The sequence below is a fragment of the Carcharodon carcharias genome, chromosome 6 (genome assembly GCF_017639515.1).
Source record: "Carcharodon carcharias isolate sCarCar2 chromosome 6, sCarCar2.pri, whole genome shotgun sequence".
NCBI classification, from domain to species: domain Eukaryota; kingdom Metazoa; phylum Chordata; class Chondrichthyes; order Lamniformes; family Lamnidae; genus Carcharodon; species Carcharodon carcharias.
Genome location: NC_054472.1, coordinates 86,355,226 through 86,375,246, shown reverse-complemented (window position 1 = coordinate 86,375,246; position 20,021 = coordinate 86,355,226). Strand labels below are relative to the sequence as shown.

The window sequence follows — 20,021 nt, the reverse complement described above, 5'->3', positions numbered from 1 at the left end:
TGCTACCTTTGCCTTGTCAAAAGGTTTACGGAGATAGATTACTGTATGGTTTGTATTGGGTGATTGCAGGCTGTGAAAGCGCACTGTCTGTTTTCATCAAGAAGTGCATAATTCACCATGCCTCAGGGATTCAGCACAGTGCCAAATGAAGGAATTATTTATCATGACCAATCCTCATTTAAGGGTGGTGTCTATTTTAGTCGTTCTCTAATAAATTATCAATGAGACGTGAGCAGTGACAGGTTTATTGTGCTTTAGGAGAATTTAAATTTATTTACTAAACGCCTAATTAAACAGCCATATCTGATTAGTTTTATTTCCAGTTGCATCTTTATGTAACTATTTTAAAATGTATTATGCCAGCAAGTAGTGCGAAATAAGCATCCTGGAAAATGAAGCTGCATCAGTTAAGTGGTATGTAATTGTACATTAGTGGTAGTCTCACTGTATTAGCATTGAATGCTAAGCATTATATTCAATCTGAGTATTTATGTTTTTTTTCTTTTAGGGAAAGCCCCTTTTTATAAACTTTACTCTTTGCTCAGATAGAAAAGGGTATTTTGTTTAATTCTAATTAAAACAGTTCATTCATTACAAACCAGAAACTTAATTATATTTGTGCTATTCTGAGCTGATATAATTCTGAGGTATATGTGATAATTGGATGTAATTTAACCTGTACACTTCAATTACATTGAATTGAATTGTAGAAACAGTGGATTATTGATGAATGGTTAGTTAAGATGGTCGATTCACTGCCCCTATGGGCTGATGCCTTTCACAGAGAAAGTTTTTATTAGCTCTTTTTTGCCTTTCCTTCTCTTGTGGTAGCAGTCTCAATGATTGCATTAACTCCTGAGATGTAAAGATGGCAAATGATCTATTCCAGAAACCTCCCCCAGTGGTGCTTCTTGATCACCCAGAAAGTAGCAGACCACAGGGAGTCAAATGGAGCCAAATAAGAACAGAGACAAATGAAAGAGGGAGGAAAATGAACCCAGACATCAGAGGGAGAGAAGCAACCAATAACGGAGGGAGAAGAGCAAAAATGCTGGAAATACTTAGCAGGTCAGGTAACATTTGTGGAAAGATAAACATAGTTAACCTTCCAGGTCAGTGACCATTCATCAGAGCCGGGAGCGCTTATAGATGTAACAGTTTTTAATAAAAGGCAGTGAAGGTTGGGAGGGGAGGAAAGAAATAACTAGAAGGTCTGAGATACGGTGAAAGAACATATAGACATAAGAAATAGGGGCAGGAGTAGGCCATTCGGCCCCTCAGGCCTGCCCCACCATTCAATAAGATCATGGCTGATCTACCCCAGGCCTCAACTCCTCTTTGTGCCAGCTCCTCATAGCCCTCAACACCCTGATATTTCAAAAATCTGTCTACCCCCTCTTTAAATACTTTCAGTGATCTAGCTTCCACAACTCTCTGGGGTAGAGAATTCCAGACATTCACCACCCCCTGAGAGGAGAAATTTCTCCGCATCTCAGTTTTAAATGAGTGTCCCCTTATTCTGTAACTATGTCCCCTAGTTTGAGATTCCCCCACCAGTGGAAACATCTTCTCAACATCCACCCTTTCAAGTTCCTTCAGAATCTTGTACGGTTCAATAAGATCACCCCTCATTCTTCTAAACTCTAATGAAAAAAGCCTAACCTGTTCTTGATAATTCAAACCCTTCACCCCAGGAATCAGCCTAGTGAATCTCTTTTGACCTGCCTCCAATGCCAGTCTATCCTTTCTTAAATACGGGGACCAAAACTGTACACAGTACTCCAGGCGTGGCCTCATCAACACCCTGTACAGTTGTAACAAGACTTGCCTATTTTTAAACTCCAAGCCCCTAGCAATGCAGGCCAAAATTCAATTTGCATTCCTAATTATTTGCTGCACCTGTATGCTAACTTTTGTGTTTCATGCACAAGAACACTCAGATCCCTCTGTGCTGCGCTTTTTTGGAGTCTCTGTCCATTTAAGTAATAGTCTTTTGATTTTTCCTACTAAAGTGCATGACCTCACACTTTCCTACATTAAATTCTATCTGCCAAATTTTTGCCCACTCACTTAACCTGTCTATATCCCCTTGCAGACTCCTTATGTCCTCATCTCAACATGCCCTCCCACCCATTTTTGTATCGTCAGCAAATTTGGATACATTACACCCTGCTCCCTCATTAACATAGTAAATAATTGAGGCCCTCGGACTGATCCTTGTGGCACTCTGCTAGTTACATTTCCCAACCTGAAAAAGACACATTAATCCCGACTCTCTGTCTTCTATGTGTTAACCAGTCCTCAATCCATGTTAAAACATTATCCCCAGTACCGTGAGCTCCTATCTTGTGCAATAACCTTTTATGTGGCATCTTACTGAGTGCCTTCCAGAAATCCAAATATACTACATCTACTGGCTCCCCTTTCTGCTTGTTATATCCTCAAAAAGCTCTAGCAAATTTGTCAAACATGATTTCCCTTTCACAAAAAAGGGAAAATATTGAAGGCAATGTGTAACAAAACAAACAAATAGGGGGAGAGAAACAGGCTGATGGGGGAGAAATGTGAAGACAAATGTAGAGACACAAAACAAAAGTAAAAAGTAGAGCTATGGAATATAAGATTTAAAAATAGGAATGAACAAGGCAGTGGATAAGATTAGGCAGGCATGACAATTTATAAATAGCAATAGGCAGATAATAAATATTTATTTAAGTTGTATCAAAAGAGAGCCCAAAAACCTCTACTTTCTATATGCTATTCAGTGATCACTTACAGATAAGAATGAGCGGAACTTAAAAAAAGTGTTTGCTCAGCTCTGTTGGTAGCCATCTTCACTCTGAGTTATGATTTATTATGCACTTCAGTACTTTACTGAGTGAGTGCTGTCGTTGAAGGTGACGGGCTTTGGAAGAGGTATTTGAGGCAATGGGCTGGATTTTCATTTTGGTTTCAGGAAATGCAAATAAAGGCAGTTCCCAACTTTGCCAACCTGAACCATCACCACCTCCCAGGCACACCATATTTCCATCTTCTAGAGACATGAGTCTGCTGCCTTATTGGGTAGGCCTGAGGCAGTGTTGGAGTAGTGCAGATGCCAATGTGGGCTGATTAAATGGCCTACCTCCATTCTTGGGGACATTGGGCCAGCTCTCCAAATTATTCCTATGCCCCCCCATGTATCCTCCACTCCATAGCCATTCACCCAGTATCCACTATGGGTAGACATCAGGAGTAATGTAATAGCCATAGGAAATATTTGAAATTGACATGAAAATAAAATTAAACCTCTAACAATCTAATAGAACTGTCACTCAAATACACAGCTATTAAACATGAAAAATCTCCAAAATTGAAAAAAAATGTTTAATTCCCTCAAGTGGCCATTCAGTTGTAAAAACAAACATCTATTAAGAAACCACATTGAAGACAAATAATCCTTTAATAGCCTTGACAAACAGTTGATCAAATTATGTACACAAACCCCTGCTGAGCTAAGTAGTTTGAAAGCTTTTGAAACTCAGCCAAGCATTCATAATGGGTTCTGTTGTCAAAACAAACCTTTATAGCTCCATATAATGGAGCCTATTGAAACTGCAATAACAGATGGCTCGTTTTTTCTAAACTACACCAGATGGCCTGTCAATCAAAGAATTCCAGGAGCATATTGCTTTTTTCATGCTAGGTTAAAGCCTCAGGCCATTCATCTCTTTATTAAAGCACTGTGGACATTTAACTCACTTCAGATCATGACACGAGAGTTCCCAGGCACTGTTTCCTATAGCTTTTAACCAATAGAAGCACGTTTTCTTTGGGAAAATATTCTAATGTATCTCAACACTTACACAATGTTGTCAATGTAATTGTCCACTTAACCTTTCAGGACAAAGCTCTATGATCAATCACTGTAGTGAAACACATAATTTATAAGACAGCATCTAATAATGAAATTTGAAGTTGTCAAAGGATTTAACACTTACCTGTCAGAATGTTCCTGGTTCCTCAGCAGGTTTCTGAATACCATTACCTGATGGCATTCCCAAAGTCTTCCAAAATCCGCCTGACCTGATCAAAATTCTATGGGACAGGAAAAACAAATTTCCCTTAGGCCTGTCAATGGCGACTCTGCATCACAGGCCGTGCATGCGGGGTCGCGTCCTGAACATAGCCAAAACCTTTTTGTGCCTATGGGAAGTTTGTGTGGGTCTCTTTTTGAGGAGCAAATTCAAATTTCCAGGCCTATGGCCTTAGTTTTTTCAATTTCTGAACCCATTCCCAACTTTCTTGAGCATAAAAATCTGGCCTCATGTTTTCTTGTCCAGATAGATCTAAAAGACTCCAAAGCATACCTTAGGAAAGAGTGAGGGGCAGGGGAGGGGCTGGTTCCTCCAGTATCCTGACAAATATTAATCTCTCAATCATTGTCACCAAAACAAATTTAAGTAGTCATTTTTTTTAAAAAAATGTATTCATTCACAAGAAGTGGGTGTTGCTGGTTAGACCAGCATTTATTGCCCATCCCTAATTCCCCTTCGGAAGGTGGTAGTGAGCCACCTTCTTGAACCGCTGCAGTCCATGTGATGTAGGGACACCCACAGTGCTCATTTATCTCACTTTCCTTTTCTTTAGGACCTTGCATGTAAATTGGGTTCTGCATTTGTTAACTTAAAAGTCGTCACTACACTTCAAAAAAAGTAATGAATTGGCTATGAAGCATTTCAGGGCATCAAAAGTATATTTTAAAGTGAACCTTGTGGGAAAAGGGAAGCAGGAACATAGAAACATAGAAACTAGGAGCAGGAGTAGGCCATTCGGACCTTCGAGCCTGCTCCGCCATTCATTGTGATCATGGATGATCATCCAAACTCAATCGTCTGCTCCCGCTTTCTCCCCATGCCCTTTGATCACTTTCACCCCAAGAGCTATATCTAACTGCTTCTTGAAAGCATACAATGTTTTGGTCTCAATTACTTTCTGTGGTAACTAATTCCACAGGCTCACCACTCTGTGGGTGAAGAAATTTCTCCTCATCTCAGTCCTAAATGATCTATGCCATATCCTCAGACTGTGACCCCCTGCTTCTGGACTCCCCTATCATCAGGAACATCCTTCCTGCATCTAACCTGTCCAGTCCTGTTAGAATATTCTAGGTTTCTATGAGATCCCCCCTCATTCTCCTGAACTCCAGCGAATATAATCCTAATCAACCCAATCTCTCCTCATATGCCAGTCCCGTCATCCTAGGAATCAGTCGGGTAAACCTTCACTGCATTCCCTCTATAGCAAGAACATCCTTCCTCAGATAAGGAGACCAAAACTGCACACAATATTCCAGGTGTGGTCTCACCAAGGCCCTGTACAATTGCAGCAAGACATCCCCGTTCCTGTACTCTAATCCTCTGGCAATGAAGGCCAACATCCTCTGGCTATGAAGGCCAACATACCATTTGCCTTCTTTACCACCTGCTGCCCCTGCATGCTTACCTTCAGTGACTGGTGTACATGGACACCCAGGTCTTGTTGCACATTCCCCTCTCTCAATTTATAGCTATTCAGATAATAATCTGCCTTCCTGTTTTTGCTACCAAAATGGATAACCTCACATTTATCCACATTATACTGCATCTGCCATGCATTTGCCCACTCACTCAGCTTGTCCAAATCACACTGAAGCATCTCTGCATCCTCCTCGCAGCTCACCCTCCCACCCAGTTTTGTGTCATCTGTAAATTTGGAGATATTACATTTAATTCCCTCATCTAAATCATTAATATATATTGTGAATAACTGTGGTCCCAGCACCGATCCGTGCGGTACCCCACTAGTCACTGCCTGCCATTCAGAAAAGGACCTGTTTATTCCTACTCTTTGTTTCCTGTCTGCCAACCAGTATTCTATCCATCTCAATACACTACCCCCAATCCCATGTGCTTTAATTTTACATGCCAATCTCTTATGTGGGACTTTGTCAAAAGCCTCCTGAAAGTCCAAATAAACCACATCCACAGGCTCCCCCTCATCAACTCTACTAGTTACATCCCTGAAAAATTCCAGTAGATTTGTCAAGCATAATTTCCCTTTCATAAATCCGTGCTGACTCTGTCCGATTCTGCCATTGTTTTCCAAGACAGAACCAGCTGAAATAGATGGTTTGAATGGTAGTAACAAAGCTGTACATGGGCTCTGCATGTTTTAGAGGTGAGGGTGGAGCTTACAGGGGAGGGGTGCTTAAGCAGATTGGAGAAAAGATTATAACATCTGCTCCTTTTTTTGTTTTTCAACAGCAACTGTTGATAATCATGCTGCGATTTCCCATTAACACCTATATTCATATCTTTTGCCTCTTTACTGTGCCATACCACCCTTTTTTTGCCTTGCATTGCCATTTCTTCTGTCTTGGAATCTCACCTGTTTTCCACCCTCTTACAGACCCTCTGGTTTTTGTTTTCCTCCCCTCCCCCATTCCTAGCCTATGTGCATACTTTAAGTCTGTTACATCTCTAACTTTTTGCAGTTCTAATGACTTTCTCTCTTCAAAGGTCTGACAGACCAGCTGACTATTTCCAGCATTTTGGTTTTTTTTGCTTTTGTAAAGGAAGACAGGCATTGCTTTTGCATTCTAGGATGATCCTGGAGCAGTAAGTAGTTTTGGCAGAGGGGAGCAGGTTCTGATAGTACTTGATGTGGTTCAGTCTGATCCTGCAATGAATGGCTAAAGCAGTTATGCACCATGTTTCATTATGTTATGTTCCAGTCTGGGCCCCTTGGATGAGGGAGCTAAGATGGAGGAGCAACAGTTTTACTGTGGATAAGAGCATCACAACCCTGTAAATCTGTCATAGATGACAGCAGCCTGCATGAGCAGCTTTCCACAATACAAACACTTGGATCAATACTTGACAAGGATACTCACTGGCTTCTATCAACAAGTCTGGATTACATTAGTAACACCATTAGGATCCACACGGGCTGCTGAGTTAATGGATGAAACCTTCATGCCACCATCAAAGAAGGCGGCTGATAATAAAGTAATAAACTGGCAAGTGTTGATTAACCTCAAAATCATTAGCTGTACTTAAACATTAAATATGCAGATATTTAATAGAAAGTTTTAAATAAAATGAATAACAGAGGCTACAAACAGTTCAGTAATATAGTTTGTAGCTGGCATTTTGTAGTTTGATTTGTGATCTGATTCCTTTCATAATGAGTTTCTTGCACAATATCTCTCAAACTTAATTGGACAAACTCATCCTTAAGAGCTTGTTGTCTGGCCTCCCTCTGGAATAATGGTTTTAACCTTCTGAGACTCCTCATTGATGAAACTACCTCTGTAAAGTTGATAAAAGCAAAATACTGCGGATGCTGGAAATCTGAAACAAAAACAGAAAATGCTGGAAAATCTCTGCAGGTCTAACAGCATCTGTAGAGAGAAAGATAGAGTTAATGTTTTGAGTCAGTGTGACTGACTCTTCAGAGCTAAAGAGAAGTAAAAATGTGATGAAATTTATACTGTTTAAGGGAGTTAGAGCAGGTGAAGCTGGATAGAAGGCCAGCAATAGGTGGAAGCAAAAGGGAAATTGCCAGAGATGTCATGAACAAAAGAACAAAGGGGTGTTAATGGTAGCAGCACTGGCTAAAGGAGGTGCTGATGTGGCATTAAGGGTAGAAAGCAGAATGTGGTAATAGCAGGACAAGGATAAGCACTCTGGAAAGAACAACATGAACGGGGTGGGCTGGGCGGAGGGAGGGTGGTGGGAAAAAAAGATCGAAAATAGGATAAAAAGTGGGGATAAAACAATGAATAAAAATGAAAATAAATTAAAAAGTGGATAAAAAATATTGAAAATTGAAAAAAGGGGACAGGGAGGACACTGTCACATGAGCTGGGACATATCAAAGAATTATTTTAAAAGTTTTGATTGAATTTTAAAACACTTTATGAAACCTCATCCTGCTCTTCGCCTGCTCACCAACCTTAAGGTTGCACGGGCAGCTCTTTTAATTGCTTAAATTAGTTTTCAACAGGCCTTAGTAGGCCTTTGACAGGTCTGTGGGCGCACAGCCGACTCGGCTGCGCACTTGCCAACCTGGAACTATAAATGACACGCTGTGACATCGGGATGCCCGCTCGACGTCACCGCATGTTATTTTACATGTCGGCGAGTGGGCCCCGCCTCCTATTTCTCAAGAATTCAGCCCTTGGAGTATTCTGTGCAGTATTATGTTACACGCTAAAGTGAGTATTTTGAGGCTTTAAAGTACATACAACACTGATTCACTATAATGCTGCCTGGTATGAAGAAATACAAATATGGAAAAAGTTAAAATGTGGTGGTTTTTTTCATCGGAGTAATGCAGATTATGGGACAATATAAAGGTGTTTAAAATATGAAAGCATGGGATTAGGTAGATTGAAGCAGACCTTTTTTAGTAGTTGAGGGATCATGAACAATTGGTCATAGAGATAAGATTAAATGCAAGATATTTAGAATCAAGAGCAGAAACAACACCTTTACACAGAGTTGCAAAGCTGTCAAATTAGCAGTTGAGGCTGAAACTACATGAACATTGAATGATAGGTGGACAAAGGAGGCAAAGGGATTTGGGGGCAAAAATAAAAACAAAAACAAAAAACTGCGGATGCTGGAAATCCAAAACAAAAACAGAAATACCTGGAAAAACTCAGCAGAGCTGGCAGCATCGGCGGAGAAGAACAAAGTTGACGTTTCGAGTCCTCATGATTCTTCAACAGAACAGAACAGGGGCAAAGCAGTTAAATGTGAGTAGAACTATTTACTCACATAGCATCTATGGACTGGTTGAGCCAAGTGGTTTGTTTCCTTGTTGTAATTGATGTGTTTTGTGTTTAAAGGAAACCTGTAAATATAAGTGATATACTTATATTTGGCTGGTACAGTTTTACAATCTTAATCTGTTCCTCTTCGTCTTTGTCTCCCACTCCCTCTTTCTCCTGTCAGAGGATTCGTGCTCTTTCTGCCCTCTATGGAGGCATTTCTACAAACTCAAGAACAAAGGACGGCTACATGTAGTAGTTTCACATGGTAAAAAGTAAAGCTAAATAAACATGATGCATTTCTATCACTGCTATAAGAACTGTTCAAATTGTACATGAATTGTATTTATTTGGTGGGTATTAACTTGGAATTCACTTGTGCCCCTATACAAGTAATAGATTGAAACTGTGGTTGTTGGGTGAGAAGGTGCATGTTTGTAATGTGTATGCCTGTAAATAAATGCTTATAAAAGTGTGTAAAGATTGGCTCCAGTTCTCTTCTTGACCACATGGTTTTCTGGGGTAAAACAAAAACTATTCACAGTTTTAGATTCAAAACACCATTTTGTGTATCTTTGATTTTCAAAGAAACCTCCTTGACTTTATGAAGCGATATGAATAACAAATGTCAGAAAGGTTCACTCCTTTTCTTCTTCAGTAACTTCAACAGCCATGTTAGCATCCCTGGAAACCTTTGGTTAATAAAGCCTCAGTATTCAAATGTGCCAGGCCATGCTTGCACTCTTCTTGCTTCTCTTTTTTTAAATGAGCTACATACTTATATCCGCCCGAATGTGATGTTTTAGGGCCTGTTTATGAATTTTGCTTCCCTGTAACAGTGAGGAATTCTTTATTTTTAAAAGCTTTCATGTTTTTAATTTGCATTAGCCATTTTTATTTCCCAATGTTTAAGCCCAACAACTGACTTCAATTTGAGGAAGATATTAATGGACTGGTCAGGTGGGTAGGAAAGTGGTAATTGGAACTCAGCCCAGAGATAATGAGGTAATGCATTTGGAGATGGTGACCAAGGCCTGGGAATACACAATAAATGGTGAGATACTGAGAAGACTAGAGGAGCAGTAGAAGCTTAGCATGCATGCCCACAGATCCCTGAGGGCAGAAAGACAGTAAATAAGGTGCTTAGGTAGGCATATGGGACACTTGATTTTATTAGCTGAGGTATAGAATATAAGAACAGGGGGGATATGCTAGAACTGTATAAAATACTAGTTAGGCCAAAGTTAGTGTACTGCATTACAGGAGGGATGTGATCATACCAGAGAGAATACAGAGCAGATCTGCAAAGGTTTTGCCAGTAATGGAGAACTTTAGTTATGAAGAAAGATTTAATAAGCTGGGGTTGTATTCTTTGGGATAGAGGAAATTGAAGGGAGGTTTAGTTGAGGAACATAAGTAGAGTGGTAAGAAGGACCTATTTCTGTTAATCGAGAGGTCAATAACCAGGAGGAAAAGATTTAAAATAATTGGTAGAAAGAGAGAGGAGTAATTTATTTCACTCAAAGTGTGATGGAAAGTTCTTGAAGCGCCGTAGCCTATGAGGATTCGGACAAAGAACTGGAAAGACAATATTGCTTTTTCTTTTAACTGCCATAGACACGACAGGTCAAATTGTCTCCTTCTGTGCTGTAATGTTAACTTTGTTTCTCTCTCCACAGATGCTGGCAGACCTGAGCTTTTCCAGTATTTTCTGTTTTTATTACAACAAAATTTTCTGTGTACAAATCTGTGGTAATGCCTACCCTCCTATATGCCAGTTCTACATGAAATGCCTTTGGACCATCATGGGCATCAAATAGGAGGACAAAATGCCCAACACTGAGGTACTTTAAAGAGCAGAAATGTCTGCAATTGAAGCCCATCATCAGAGCCCAGCTCAGATGGAGTGGACATAGAGTATGTGTGACCGAAGATAAAATTCCTAAAACAGTCGCATATTCACAACCTAATCTTGGACACCACCTGTGAGGTCGGCTGAGGTTAAGGTTCACCGACCTGTAGATAGTGAGCTTCAGGAAATATGGCATATCCACACAGGTTGAGAAATGTTGCACAAGAAAGAACGACCTGGGGAGCAATCTCAAGTAATGGCATTGTTTCTTTCGAACAGCAAAGAATACAGCTAGCAAAAGACAAAAGGCAAGCTAGAAAGACTGGGTAGTCCCAACAAAATCAGACAATTCATCCTTGCTCATATTGTGGAAAACCATCCCCTGGTTCCCCTTTATCTACAGTACATGTTCTTTCCTCAAAGGACTCCAACAAGTTGGTTAAACATGATTCCCTTTCACAAAAACCATGCTGGCTCTGCCTGATTACCTTGAACTTATCCAAGTGCCCTGCTATAGCTTCTTTAATAATAGCTTGTAACATTTTCACCATGATAGATGTTAAGCTAACTGGCCTGTAGTTTCTGTCTCCTCCCTTGTTTGAATAATGGAGTTACATTCACTGTCTTGCATTCAATGGGAACTTCCCCGAATCTAGGGAGTTTCAGAAAATTATAATCAATACATCAATCAACTCACCAGCCATTTCTTTTAAGACCCTAAGATGAAGCCCATCAGGACCTGAGCGCTTGTTAGCCTACAGTTCCAACAATTTACTCAGTACCAATTCTCTGGTGATTGTTAATTTCCTGAGTTCTTCCCTCCCTTCCAGTTCCTGATTTATAGCTGCTTCTGGGATGTTACTTGTATCCTCTATAGTGAAACTTGTTGCAAAATAATTATTCAATTAATCTGCCATTTCCTTGTTTTCCATTATCAATTCTCCAGACTCACTTTGTATAGGACCAACGCTCACTTAGTTAACTTGTTTCTTTTTTAAATAGTTATAGAAACTCTTCCTATCTGTTTTATATTTCTGGCTAGCTTTCATTCATACTCTAACTTTTCTCTCCTTATTAATCTTTTGGTCATCCTTTGCTGTTCCTTATATTCTGTCCAATCTTCTGACCTTCCACCTATCTTTGCACAATTACATGCTTTCTCTTTAAGTTTGATACTATCTTTAGCATTTCTTGTTACCCACGGATGGTATGTTCTTCCCTTGGACTTTTTCTTTCTGGTTGGAATGTGTCTATTCTTTGTATTCTGAAATATCCCCTTAAATGTTTGCCACTGCATCTCTATTGACCTATCCCTTAACCTAATTTGCCAATTTACTTTAGCCAGCTCTTCTTTCGTGCCCTCATATTGCCCTTACTTAAGTTTAAAAACATTGTCTCGGACCCGTTCCTCTCTCCCTCAAATTGAATGTAAAATTCAATTATATTATGGTTGCTGCTACCTTCACTATGAGATCATTAATTAATCCCATCTCATTGCACAATATCAGGTCTAGTATAGCCTGCTCTCTGGTTCCAGAACATGCTATTCTAAGAAACTAACCTGGAAACATTCTAAGAACTCCTCAGACAGGGTCCTTTTGCCCATCTAACTTTTCCAGCCAATCTGTAGATTAAAATCTCATATGATTATCATTGTGTCTTTCTGACAAGCTCCCATATTTCTTCCTTTATGCTCTACCCTACCATGTGGCTACTGTTAAAGGGCCAGTACACGACTCTGACAAGTGACTACTTGCCTTACCATTTCTCATCTCTACCCAAACCGTTTCCACATCCTGGTTTCCTGAACTTAGCTCATCCCTCTCTATTGTGATAATACCATCATTAACTAACAGAGCCACCCCTTCATCTTTTCCTCACTCCCTGCCCTTCCTAAATGTCCTATACCCTTTAACATTCAGGTTCCAGTCCATGTCCTCCTGCAGCCATGCCTCTGTAATGGCTATCAAATTGTACCTATTTATTTCTATGTGCACTCTCAGTTTGTCTGGTTTGTTTCAAATGCTTCATGCATTCAGATACAGAGCCTTTAGTGGTATCCTATTATTCTTTTTATAACTTCTAGTCTAATCTGTTGATTTACTATTAGATTTGTACTCTCTATCCCTTCCTGTCAAGTCTGTTTTTCATTTCCTGTAATACCTTTCTCTCTTGCCTTGCCTCTACTATTTGATGTACCACATCTTCCCAAATTTGATCCCCTGCCCTCACTACTTAGTTTAAAAGCCTCCCTACTTCCCTAGTTTTATGGCTCACAAGAACACTGGTCCCAGCACGGTTCAGCTGTAGACGTTCCAATGGTACAGATCCCACTTTCTCCACTACCGGTGCCAGTGCCCCATGAACTGGAGCCCACTTCTCCCACATCAGTCTTTGAGCCATGCATTCATCTCCCTAATCTGATTTGTCCTATGCCAATTTGCACATGGCTCAGGTAATAATCTAGAGATTATGACCTTTGAGGTTCTGCTTCTTATTTTGGTGCCTAGCTCATTATACTGACTATGCAGAACCTCTATCTTTGTCCTGCCTATGTCATTGGTACCAACTTGGACCATGACAACTGGGCTGCCCCCTCTCACTGCAAGTTCCTCTCCAGTCCTGAGATGATGCCCCAAACCTTGGCATCCAGCAGGGAACATAGCTGCCTGGACTCACGCTCTTTGCTGCAGAGAATGGCGTCAACCGCTCTGACTATACTGTCCCTTACTACCACTACATTCTTTGTAACTCCCCCATCTTGCATGGCTTCCTGTACTACGGTGCTATGGCCAGTCAACTCACCTACCCTGCAGCCCCCACTCTCATCCAAACAAGTTGAAAAAACTTTAAACCTGTTGGACAATTACAAGGACCGAGGCTCCTGCACTCCTGCCCTCTGGGTCCCCTGACCTGCCTCACTTGCATTCACACCCTCCTGTCCCTGATCACTGACCAAATCAGAAGACCCTACCCTAAGGGATGTGTCCGCCTCCTGGAATAAAGTGTCCAGGTAACTTTCCCCCTTCCTGATGTGCCGCAATGTCTGCAGCTTGGCTTCCAGCTCAATAACTCGGAGCCAAATTCTTGCAGCCGCAAACACTTGCTGCATATGTGTTTGCCCTGGATCACACTGGTATCCAGAAGCTCCCACATCCTGCGATCACAGCGTATCACCTGCGCTGCCAAGTCCAATACTTGTTAATTAATTAATTATTGCTAATTAATTATAATCAATAAAGTTTATGCCTCCCAATAGGTTTTGGCACTGCCAGTAAACTTGGCAATACTGATAAAACTATACAGTACTTACAATACTGATAAAACTAATACCAGTTACTGATTTATCTGTACCTTCTTCTGCACCAAAATAGAAACTAAATACTGGAGGCTGAAGAAGAGTAGAAGAAAAAGCACCTCCTCCCTGCCCTTCACCGAACTCCCCACTCAGCACACTCTACTTCTTGCAGTAAACCTTACCTAAAACACCTCTCCCCCTATGCACCAATTCCCACTTTGAACCAAATTCCCAAATATACTCACTCGGTCTCTGGCTCACTTTCACTCAAGCCAAAGTGTCCTCTCCCCGACCATGTGCCTGACAAGTTCCAGCATTTACAGCTTTCAAGTCAAAAGCCACAGTCTTCATTTCAATACCTAAACTACAAGCTGCAATTTCCAGCCTAGACAATGAACATTTTGCACACAAAACTTGTCTCAATGTTATTAAACATATTCAATAAGATTTTTGTAATAAAGTATTCTTAAACAATCAATCTAATAGAATCTGTACAATAAAGATAGCTGAAATTATATTTAGAGTTAAGTAAAAAAAGGTTTGTTGTGATCAGATTATTTAAAGATTTATTTCAAGTAACAGCTTGAGTGTAAATGTGCAATAGTTGTTCATTGTACTTTAAAGTTTGAAGTTATTCTTGAGACAGGGATTTGTGGCATTCTCAGTGGCAAACTTATACAACACATTCCCTCAAAGCCAGCAAGTTTGCCTTTGAATCAAGGTAATTAAGACTAAGTCAGCAGAGAGTGTTGCAGAACTGGCGATGTATCTCAAACCAGGCCATCCATATCATTCGAAGAGGTTACAAGTTATAATGGGTGGAATTTAACTGCCTCCTCTGCCACCAGAGGTCGGGGGTTGGGGGGGTGCCGGGGGCGGTGGTGGTGGGGTTTGGGCTGTACTATCAGGAGCAAAGGCAGGGATGGAATGAGGTCAATTGTGGGGAAGGTCAAGGACAGCCTTCCTCAGAGGCAAATTGAAGCTCTTACTGGGCAGTAACAGCTGGCAGCCTCTTGGGGGTGGCTGGGGTGGGGAATGGGTGTTTGGAAGTAGGGGACTGGGAGTGGATTTCTTTGGGCCCCTGCTGAAAAATTGTATTTGCTCACCTCAGTGATATTCCCCCTCCACCCTGCCAACTCCCCCAGAGTGCCTGACAAATTCCAGCAAGCCCTCCCAACTTGCTGCACTCCAGGGCCTCAGGGCCTTCTCTATGGATGCGGTTCCCGGTAATGCTGCTGGGACTAAGCAACCACCAGCACTCTGCAGGATGGTAGCTCTTGGAGGTGGGATTGCTGGCCTTGAAGGAACAGAAGCCCCAGTAGCAGGCAGTTAACTTCGATGGCATCGAATTCCTGTGGGGCTTCCGAAAATGGCCATGGTGGGGTTTACGGCCCAGTTTTCTGGCCAGAGGACAGGGCCTCCACTGTGGCCATTAAATTCAGCCCAATGAGTGCCCTGAGATACCAGCTGAACAGTAATATAGGTTGGAGTCCTGTGAATACAGTCTTAGAATAATCAATTGTATGGAAGAAAGAAGGAGCCACTCTATTTTGACAACTAATTTATGGATTGGTCCTTGTTTTTAACTGGCGCCTGAGAATCAGTGGGAAAGTACTGGCTCCTGAGGTGACTTCTAACATCAGTAATATTTGTGCCATGTTTTCTTCTTATTTCACTATAAGTCAGCAATTTATATATCAGAAGTATATAAGTATGATCAATATGTTACTGAATTTTTAACTTGCGGTTCCAACTAATTTGATTTTACTCGCCCTGATCCCAACTGGATTCTTCAGCCATTGTGCATAGCCTCCATTATGTGCCAACCTGAGTTATGTCCCTGCATACATGTAGCCATAATGATATATTGTGTGAATAAGTTTTATTGGTCGGCATTGCTACAGGGCTCTAGAGAACAGACACATTTGTAACTCTTTCAAGTACAAACACATTTTCCATCTGTTCCTATTCAGATGAAATTACATTGTTTCATAGTTTGCTATGGTGAGATTTGAACTCTTGATCTTGGGGTTACAAGCCCAGTACCATAACCACTTGGCTATTTAGGCCAAGCTCAGACACATTTGTACGTGTTTGGCAAATAACAATGTGGTAAAAGATGTACACCTGGTGGCACTAAGTAACAATGACTTCAAATAGTCATTTTTCTTTTCCCTTTTTCACTCAGGAAATGATGACAAAACTGATAACAGAGACACCAGACCAGCCAATTCCTTTTCTAATAAGTCACCTGCAAAATAAACAAGGAAGTCGCAGCCAGCTACAAAGAACACTTTCAGGCTCAGCTGCTCTGTGGGCTCAAACTGGTAATGGCACAAATGTCTTCAGCACAGTTTCAAACATGTTGAGTCTTAGTAATTCTTGAATGTCTTTCTTTGTTTAAGAGTTTAGTTCATACATAACAGGTCACTTTACTATCTTATGCTTTGTTGTAAAGTTAAATTATGTAAAAGAACACTGGACCAGAAATTTCACACCATCATGAAGATTTAGTCCTGTTTACCCACCAGGGAAGAACAGAAATTTGTGGCAGTACCTACTTCTGCTGGGTTTTTTGCACTTTATTGGCACCCATATGAACTTCTGACGGAAGTAGGAGTTGAGTGTTTCTTCTTCCCTGTTCTTTTGAAGCTGTCAGGATCTCAGGGTCTCCCGGATATCCTTCCATTTGCATCTTCTGCTAACAACATTAAATTCTGCTACATAAAGCAGATGTACCTAACGTATATTGGGCTGCTGGCTGAGGCTATTATTGAAGAACGGGAGAGTGTTCCAGGGACATAGGGCCAGCCGAAGGAGATCAGAGGTAGGAAGAGGTAGTTAAAGGTGAATACAAGAAGTTTAAAATTGTGTGAGTGGGATGCAGAAAGCCAGTGGAGCTTGATGATGGTAGGAGTGATGGGAACACGGTCCTTACTGTGAGCAAAGACACTAGCTGTAGCGTTTTGTGTAACTATTCAAAGTAAGGAGACCAGCAAGATAAGTGCTATTGAGTAAAAACATGGAGCGGAATGTCACAGCCCTGTCGCGGTGAGGCAGGGCCCGGAAATGCAGCCAGCCGTTACAAAGCCCATTGACTTCAGTGGGACCAGAAAATCCCACCAGTGGGAGGGGCCGTAAAATTTCCAAGGATGGATTCTGATTTCAGTAGCAGAGGTGAGAGATAAGGGCAGTGGGGTGGGTGACAGTGGAGGGGGAGTTGATTTGTGGGTTTTTTTGTGTATTCTTTTATGGGGTGTGGGCACGGGATGATTGCTGGCTAGGCCAGCATTTATTATTGCCCAAGCCTAATTGCCCTTGAGAAGGTGGTGGTGGTGAGCTGTCGCCTTGATACGCTGCAGTCCATGTGGTGTAGGTATAGCCACAATGTTGTTAAGGAAGGGTGTTCCAGGATTTTGACCCAATGACAGTGCAGGAGCAGCGATATATTTCCAAGTCAGGTTGGTGTGTGGCTTGGATGGGAACTTGTAGGTGGTGTTTCCATGCATCTGTTGTACTTGTCATTTGAGGTGGTAGAGGCCGCAGGTTTGAAAGCTGCTGTTGATGGAGTCTTGATGAGTTGCTGCAATGCATCTTGGAGATGTTTCACACTGCTACCACTGTGGTGTCAATGGTGGAGGGAGTGAATTTTGAAGGCGGTGGATAGGGTGTCAGTCAAGTGGCTGCTTGGTACTGGATGGTGTCAAGACTCTTGGTGTGGACCAGCAAGCAAAGCTTGGGGGTGACCATTGTGCCAATGTTACATCTCACTAGAGATGACAGCTGGAGAGTGAAATGGAGCCAAGGCTAATAATGCGTAGGTGTTTGTTTAAGTCAGAGAATCGTTTCAATTTTATGAACATTAATCTGGAGTAAATTTTGTTTCGGGCTTTAAAGTCAGATGGGCAGTTGGTGAGGATATGATGGCAACAGTTATGGGTTATTGGAGGAAGTGATGAAGTAGTGCTGGAAGCTGTTAGCATAGACATGATGGCTGACCCTGTATCTCTGGATAACATGTCCAAAAGATAACATGTAAATGATGAAGAGGATGGGGCGGGTCAAGAATTACACCTAATGTGGGTATGGAAGGAGAAATGTCGTAGTTGAATTTGAGGTGAAAATTGGAGGTTGAGTAATGTGTATAGAGTGACTGATAGAAGTAGAATCAGGAGACAGCAATGCCACACAGTGGGTTGTGGAGGAAAGATATTTGAAGTGTGTGGAGTGATCGACAGTGCTGAATGCAAAGAATGCAAGCCTCCAGCAGCATTTAAAAGGGCAAAAAATTTCAGGGCTGACCATTGTCAGGTTCCCTCATACTAGTGGGGATCCTAATGGGAATCCACCATGCAAATTCAACCATGCATGTTTAACCATCACCAACTCCAGAGAAAGGCTTAGGGTTGAGACAGCTTCATGGGATGTCTACCACATGGAGGTAGACAGGTGGATGTCTACCACATGGAGGTAGACAGGTGGATGCCTACCACATGGAGGTAGGCAGGTGGATGCCTACACCATGGAGGTAGACAGGTGGATGTCTACCCCATGGAGGTAGACAGGTGGATGCCTACCCCATGGAGGTAGACAGGTGGATGCCTACACCATGGAGGTAGACAGGTGGATGTCTACCCCATGGAGGTAGACAGGTGGATGCCTACTCCATGGAGGTAGACAGGTGGATGCCTACCACATGGAGGTAGAGAGGCGGATGTCTACCCCATGGAGGAGAATCCAGCCTATATATTCTGATAATATCTGGTGTAATAAAAGAAATTTTATAATGACAGGTAGCTGGAATATTGAACAGTTTGGAAATACATTTTGGCCCTTAAATTATTTAATACCAAAACCTCTCGGTGTAACAAGCAATAATAAACATTCACTGGTTTCTTACTGAATAATTATTCAATTAGCTGGTTTCCAGTTCCTCCTTGCTGATTTAATGTTTGCTTTTCTCCCAGAAAACAAAGGGTCACGGCGAGATTGTAGAGGTTATGATAAACCATGGCTAACAAATGCCAAAAAACCAAAAAAGTCTAAGAGCGACCTTTCTGTCTCCAACATATCGCCACCATCACCAGAATCAAAGTCCTGTAAGCATCATTTCATTTAGCTGCTCTAGCTTTGGGTTATTTATTTCATTTCAATGTTTAGTGCTGCAGCTCTTGTGACCTCTTGAAATGAATCCGGTTATGTCCATACATCTGATATTTTGGGATTACTGGAACTCTGTACAATATCAAAAAATGGAAGTCTCTTGCGACTGATTGTTTAGTAAGTTCTTTTCTGGCTCTATTCCAGATCAATCTAATGATGTGAGCTAGCTTTAATTTACCAATGATGCTGTTGATACTGATAGTGAACCAAGTGATGTATAAGCTGTCATTCAGGCTCAGAATTGAATTGTGTTGTCGATGTCTGAAATCTAGGGAAAAGGAGCTTCTGAAAATATTATAACCAGCAGGACAGTGTTTGAGATAAAAAGAAGACAATCCACATAGATAAAATAATGTATATAACCGTGTAAAGCAGAAATTGGTATCTTTTAAACAACATTCTCACCTGAATGCAAATGTTTACAAATTTCATGTAAATACATACAGACAGATATGAATTGTTAAATTAATTTTCTTTCCAGTTGGGATTCATGTTCCAGATCATGCATTATTTAGTTAAATTAGTTGGTGGACAGGGTCAAACAAAGTTAACCCTCTATTCATGAGAAAATGTGCATAATTCAGTGAGAAATACTTGCTGACTTGAATTTACAATTTTCTTAATGTTTGCAGTGCCAAGGTCAATAGAACATGCTGCATGGGACTGGCGAACAAAACCAGAAAGCCAGAACTTTGATGAACTGAATCATATCCTTCAGGAAAGCAAAAAGTTAGGCAAGGCCCTGGAGAACCTTTCTCGCAGTGAGTATTATTTGTGATGGTTAACATAGTGACAGGAAGTCATACTCAACCTTTTTTAAGGAGATCACAATCAGTTTATTTATGTTCTACAATATTGTTACAAAATACTGTTACACTGGGCCGGAGTTTCATTTTAGTACATTTAAGAAT

General features: G+C 41.2%; 1 protein-coding gene across 1 annotated transcript in view; it reads left to right on the top strand.

The window, feature by feature from the left end:
- Positions 1 to 15,285: 15,285 nt before the first annotated feature.
- The window catches only part of c6h8orf34 (chromosome 6 C8orf34 homolog), a 321,869-nt gene continuing 317,133 nt past the window's right edge, over positions 15,286 to 20,021 (top strand). The window contains exons 1-4 of the mRNA XM_041189264.1: positions 15,286 to 15,441; positions 16,136 to 16,280; positions 18,912 to 19,046; positions 19,743 to 19,871. Of these exons, the coding sequence (XP_041045198.1) occupies positions 15,286 to 15,441; positions 16,136 to 16,280; positions 18,912 to 19,046; positions 19,743 to 19,871 (565 nt within the window). The remainder of the gene's footprint in view (positions 15,442 to 16,135; positions 16,281 to 18,911; positions 19,047 to 19,742; positions 19,872 to 20,021) is intronic.